At 42.1% G+C, this 7,015-nt stretch overlaps 1 protein-coding gene across 2 annotated transcripts in view; it reads right to left on the bottom strand.

Moving 5' to 3' along the window:
- Positions 1–7,015, bottom strand: part of BACH2 (BTB domain and CNC homolog 2) — a 231,169-nt gene that overhangs the window by 34,442 nt on the left and 189,712 nt on the right. For both annotated transcript variants that reach the window (XM_019520204.1, XM_019520203.1), the window contains one exon: positions 3,115–4,659. In XM_019520204.1, coding sequence (XP_019375749.1) covers positions 3,115–4,659 — 1,545 coding nt within the window. The remainder of the gene's footprint in view (positions 1–3,114; positions 4,660–7,015) is intronic.

Here is a 7,015-nt window from a genome sequence, read left to right as displayed (position 1 = left end):
CTAAGACAGCAAAGTTCCTAGAAGCCCAAAAGGAGAAAAAACCTTTGACACATATTTCACACATAGTCACTATCCCAGGAAAAGGCATTTTTGTGACATTAATTCTGAGCACTGAAAACACTCTGGGATCCAAATCAAGAACAACCAGGTCCAAACTCCAAGAGACCTTATGAACTGCATCTGATAAGTGAGGGTCAGAGTCTGCCAGCCTTTTTCACACCAGACTGTCTCGATGAAATCAACACAGTTACTGATTTCAGTCAATGGGTCTACAGTTGATCCCTATTTGCAACAACACCAGTTAAGAACAATAATCACCTATCAGCAACATTTCCCTTGGGCACATTTCCCTGCCATGTATTCAGATGACACTTTCTAGAACAACAATAGTTGTTTAGGAACAACACAGCACCTGGGCATGGACATATTGTCAGGAACAAGCATCAACTGTACTTAAGTAATGTCAGTAGCATGCATCTGATTGCAGAACACAGCTCCTCACTTCACAGTAATTAGTCATATTCATTCAATTATTTTATCAGTTACATTTTAAAAAAAAGTAAACCATAACTAGATTAACTTTATAATGAGCAGACACTGCGTCAAGGACCAGAATACAAAGTGATCCAGATAGCCAAAGGGACAGCTTCAGGGTTGGAAAAACCCCCCAGTTAAAGGTTTAAGATGATGGAGCTTTTGGAAGGGGGTGAATTTTTCAAGGTAGTACATGTGCTGCCCACTTATCTAATAGCCAATTTGCTAAACTATATGGAGTGATTTAAAAAAGAAATCATTTCTCTCCACTGGATAATTTGTTTTCTGGTTTGGTACATTTGTTACTTTACCTTTTTCACACTATAACTTCCAGGGACATAGACATCCCAACACACTGTATAATATCTATATGACAGGGCACTTCCTAATGAGACTATACTGCATTTCCATCAGCTGTTCTACTGCAACAGCCTTCCCAAAATCCTTTTCAAACAAAAATCTGAACTAGTACTTTGTGCCCATGCAATATGGTTTCTTGTTGCCTTGGGTTGTTTATCTGTGTTCAGATAAGATCAACACAACTGACACCCACTACTTCTTACTAACAGTTTTCATCAATATAACTTAACAGCTTTCTCCAAAAGTCCGCAAGGGCCCCCCCAGCTTCGTCATTCAGCTGCTTCAGACCCCACACAATTAGCTAATTAAAACATTTCATTAGTCACTTAAAAATCCAACCTCCCACCCTCTTTACTATGCCATGCTGTGCATCAGTTCTCACTAAGCAACTATCATTTTAACCATTCACTCGCTTTATGTCTCTTCAACCCACTGCTTGCAGTCTCATCCTTGTAAATGAGACCTCTGCCCCTGTTTACAAGGATGGCCACTAGTTGCGATAGGGCCATGAAGAGGAATAAGGACCCTTTTATTCCTTTGTGGCTGCTTTAAGACTTCCTGGATCTGGAATGTTGGACACAGCAGGTCCAGAAAGTCCTGAACAGAGTGCTTTAGATTCTCCTCCAGGGAAAGGAGCAGTTTCCACACTTACATTGGCTAAATGTACAGTGGAAAATAAAGAACCCTTCTGAAATGACTTTGTTGTCTGTGTAACATGGTAGGGGTTGAGACCCCAAGGCACAACATCTGGGGTTCCATACCTGCATCCTATTCCTTCCTTATGATAAACACAAAAAATATGACAATGATTTTTTTGTGTTAAGAGTATCCTTCCGCACCATGGAACCAGACAGCAATAGCATCAGTAATTAGCTAATTTTCTCAAAATCAAAATTACTCTTCACATAAAACAAAGCAAGCAACAGATGCATACATCTCTTCCCCCTTGCTTCTTCATTTCACACCTGTTGGCTTGACCCTGGTCTGCTCTGCTCCAGACTATCATAGCAGACAGTAACCCAGAGGGCAGATCTACCTACTCTCCACTGCAGCAGATTTTAATGAAACATTTTAAGAGGGCAGCAGTACCACACAGAAGTGACCTTAGCAAACTGTCAATTACCTGCTGGAGATCCATAAAGACATGTCTCTCTCCTCAGCTCCTGCTATGCAGTACACCTACATGAGATCATGCAACATTCTCTTTGGCTTGTGGATCAGCTCTTGGTTACTGAGGTACCCCACTATAGCATTTACACATAGCCTTGTTTTTTGGGAGGGTGGGGGATTTTGTTTTTTCTTAAGCTGACCCCATTTCTCTGTCAGTGCTGCATAGAAAGTCTTATTCCCTCTCTCTGGTTCCATTAACAGCTCCTGTAAATACAACGATAACGATCCTGGAAATTTTTTATCCAGCTATCTGCAAGGGACTCTTCAGGAAGGAGGAAAGAGGAACCCATAGATGGGAAATATAATCCTGGTATCAGTTAGTAATGAGACAAAGTCCATTGGCTACATGACAAGAAGATACAAAGGGAGGCTGCATGGTCTACTGAATGAGGCATTAGACTGGAAAGAAGACCTAGATTTTATTCCTGGCTCTGACCCATGAACAGACGCAAGTTATTTCACCTCTGTCTGCCTCTCCTGCTCCTCCCACCCTCTGTCCGTCTCCTCTATTCAGGCTGTAAGCAAACCGCATCAGGAACTCCCTCATGGTTTAGACAGCGGAGTGCCAAACACAATGAGGCTGCCATCTCAACAGGACCTGTGATACTACCATTGATATGTATTGATATGTAGACCAAGCTGCAGGCAACATTATAGTATTCTGGGTGAAAACATTCGTTTTAATTCCTTGAAGAGGCTGGTTATATTTCTCCCCCACCCTCAGTACAGGTAAGGAACAAGAAAGAAATACTGAGAAGATTAGAGAGTAGGTGACAACACTTCTATGACCATAAATTCACTCTGGTCACTATTAGTTTAACAATAAAATTTCATTAGTGCCAAACATCCTGGAGGTCAAATAGCTGTTTATGATCTCTCTTCTGTTAACTTAATCATGCACACTCAGGTAACAAGAAGATAAATACAAGTTACCCTTTGCCTCTGTAAACAAGAAATTGCTGGGAAAATGCCAAAGTTGTTTGAAAGAATACAGGAGTGAATAATTGGGTCACAATGACTGTTACATGTGTACTTATCTTAAATCCCTACCTCATGCCCTCTGTCTTGCACAGGACATGATTCACTGTCTGCTTCTGAGAACGACCCAGACTCATCACTGGAGTTTGTTCCATAGGATGGCTCACATTTAATCTGGGGTCTGACTTGGTTGTACATTCCATCTCCCATCATGCCTGGCTCCTGATGCTCAGGGGCCAGGAATCGAGCTCCTTGAGAACAGGGGGAAGATGAAAACTCACACAGAGGGAGGCTACAAGGAGAACCACCACTGCCATCCTCTGCATATGAGTAGGAGGAGCATGAGCTGGAGGTCCTGGTTCTGGTTTCCAAAGGAGGAGAGCGAGGGCAAACTTTAATTGGCACTGGGCAGCTGGTGTTAGGCCGCATCCTTCCCGGCAAGTGATCAGCTGTCAGTCCACTGTGGGAATAGGTCTGTGAACTAGGAAGGGATTGGCTGCCTCCAGCCCACAGACCTTTTGGCAAAGTCTCAGCAAGGTCTTTCTCCAGGCTGCTCACACCAGAATATGAATGCACCGAAGTGTTTACTTGGTCACAAGCATTTGAAGAGAATATAACGCTCCTCCTGTCCAGTTCACCTTCCTGCTTACAAAGAGCTTCAAAACCAGGCCCCCTGAGAGGCGATCCTCCAGGGAAGTTGGAAGCATCCTTTTGAACAGCATGGGACTGCCCATAATTCCCTGTGAAAGGGCTGTAGTCAGTTTTGTGGTCACCCTGAGTTGTCCCCTTTTCAAAAGGGCATGCTGGACTCCTGGCAAAGTGCTGTTGGGAAGTACTTGGAAAGCCAACCAAATCTATATTTTTTGTTCTGTTGAAGAAAGACCTTAAGCAGGAAGGAGAGGACCCACTTTTAGACCTGTCAACACAAGTAGGGCTTGGCTGTTTCCTATCCATTTCAACATCCCCCTCTTTATCCCTGATGTCAGGTTCATCTCCAGACAGGCAAAGTGTGATGCTTTCTTCATCATTTTCCTCATTCGAAGGTTCACTTTTAATCTGCCCCACAGCAAGTCCTGATTTGAGGCCATTACCAGAGCTCTCGTTACCAAATGTGCTTGCAAAACCTGAGGTACTGATGTGTGATGTGTTGTAGACATTCTTGGTACAAGCAAGCTGGTATTTCTTATATCTGGGGTACCGTGTTACTGCATCTTTGTCCAAACTGTCTTTGCTATCTCTCAGTACGTCCGAGTCAGGCAACATGCCTTCTTCCTTGTCTGCTCCAGAACCAGTGGATTCAAAGTTAAAGGGCTCCTGCTGCATCCTCTCTCTTGGGCAAGATATCTTTGAAGTCTCTGATTCCATAGTTTCCTCCTCTTCCCCATCTGAGTTCTCTTCATCATGCATTCGCTGACAGGCAGTATCCTTTTTGCACAAGAAGAGGCCATCTTCATTGTTTAGCAGCTGCGTCTGAAGAAAGCTGAAGCAGGAATCCTCCAAGTTGTGCATGCGCAAGAATTCAGCACAGTGGATGACCTCTTGGATGTTTTCTCTGCTGAGTAACAGCTTAGCAGTGTAGGCAAACTGTAACAATGGACCAAATCCCCTGGCAGTGACCTGCAAAAAAAAACAGGGAAATTGCTAGCATTACCATCAGCACAGCTATTGTCCAAAGTCCTTCAAGTGCAGTTAGATAACCTGACAGCTCTAATGTCCAGAAATAAATACTGTAAAGTACCAGTTAATCTTTTATCAGGTCAGCAATGATGCTACCTCCAATAATTAATGCTGCCTGCTCCATGTTGCTTTAAAATCACATTAAAAGTTATGCAAAACATTCTTTAGATTGAATGACTAAAAAGCTATGAACCAGGTGCTTTTGCTAATAAGAGGAGTAAATATATATTAACAAGTGTGTTATTAACTTTTCAATGGGCACATGGGCTTCCACACAATGCACTGTAATTACCAACAAGATACAAATGAAAGATTGATTCTTCTAACCCTGGTGCAGAATGGCTTTTTGGAGAATAAAGGAGTTGCACTTAAATCTGAACAGTGTTCTGGGAGGAAAACATTTCTATTTTAATATTAAACAAATATGAAATCTTTCCCCCTCTTTAGCTAGCCAACCAAGCTGACTTGTGTCCTCAGAATTGATGCTAGTCAACACTCAACAAGTTGCTATTTACCAGACAGTGGATTTGTGCTGCCCACTGGCTCTCTTTCACTTGAGAAATTCCATTGTTTCTGGTTTTAGTGTGTATGAAGTGTAGCATATAGGAAAGAGATGAGTATCCACATTTTAGCTGCCACAAAACATACTGAAGCCCATGACAGCACACAATTTCATATCACTTTTCTTTAGTGAAAAAGTTAACAATGACCAGAATTGTGGGTGCTTCACATTATACACTTGTACCCTGATAGATATGCACATGTGCATAAATTATAATGCGTATGTAATATATACCCCAAACTGGTGCAGAAACACACATCCTCTCCCTCAGATATACTGTGATGATACTCATACACAGAGCTGTCTGATAAATGGCAGAGCCATGTGACAAATATGGTTATTCAGGCACTTTCAACTGTATTGCTTGTATTCATCCCACTAATGTCTGTTGCCATAGACTTTAATTAAATATTTTCCTAACGCAAATGGCTCTGAAGTACAAGCACTATTCATGTCTTGGAGCAGCCGTAAGTTTAGTACCGGGTAAGTCCTGAGCATTCCAAAACAACTTACGGCTTTGTTGGTCATAACTGCAGACTTGTGTTAAAACTACCCTGTAAGCCAACTAACACAGGCATGGTCCATCATCAAGACACAAGGTTTCTGAACAGGAAGGGTGATCCAGTCCTTCAAGAACTAGCGTTGGAGGCCTGGGTTCAAATTCCCTGATGCACTAAAGACGTCCTATGTGACCATGTGCAAGTCACATAGCCTCTGTGCACCTCCATCATTAAAGTGAGGAGAGCAGTTTCCTAGCTCACTATGGGTTTAGGAGGAGTTGAAGGCTGGAAGCTGCTAAGCTATTATGGGTGTTGGGGGCATGCCTAGATTATGCCTATTCTGCATTTGGGTGATGTGATGTGCTGATATACCTAAGTGTGGTTTAACTTAGCCCAGGCAGTACAGACTTCACTGTAAGTTGTATCATTCCATCAAGGATCCTGGATACTTATTTGCTGCAGCTTTGCTGCTACTGGTACCTGCCTTGGCTAGACTGAAGCTTGCTCAGGTATGCCCATATGTCCTGCAACCACACCTCAGACTGCTGCATAGACACAGGTATGGAGAGACGCACAGCTTTCCAGTGAGACATACAGCACCTATTTTAATTTGAGATGTTCTGGTGTTCATAACTCCCCAGATTTAGTTTCTGAAGGTCTGTACAGTTGGATTCAAGTATATACAGACAAGCCAATGACTCTGTGAGGTCCACGAATATAGGAACATGAGCTGGGGGAGCCTAGAATTTTAAAACCATAAATGATTCATGAAGGGCTACCGTGTCCCACACACCTTGCCCTTCAGTATTTAGTATAGACTATACATTTACAGAAGAATTTCTTTAAAAAACAAGTCCTTGTTATTTGCCACTTTTCACTTGTTAAACCAGATAATCAAGAGCCCTACATTGCAGAAAGGAAAATATTCTAAATATTATTTAGAATAAATTTAGAAAAAGCTTCTAAATATAGTTCTCAATAGGTTTTCTGCATATAACTACTACCTTTAGCTTACAAATTCCTTCCAAAAGCCCATACAGCCCTGTTTTGCTATGTGTTCTTGGATTTAAAATTGCCTAGACTTACTGGTGGATATTAGAACGATCTCTGCTCTGCTGGTGTTACATCTTCTGTTGCTCTGCTAGGGTGTGGACACATGAATGTTTGGAGATCTTTCAAAAGGGGATTTTTTTAAAAGGGCAGCAGCTGATATGTTCTAACTGTTAGGTGTGAA

This window comes from Gavialis gangeticus, unplaced genomic scaffold, assembly GCF_001723915.1.
Source record: "Gavialis gangeticus isolate Ggan-Ray unplaced genomic scaffold, GavGan_comp1, whole genome shotgun sequence".
Taxonomy (NCBI): Eukaryota; Metazoa; Chordata; order Crocodylia; family Gavialidae; genus Gavialis; species Gavialis gangeticus.
This window is presented reverse-complemented; position numbering and strand designations above follow the sequence as displayed.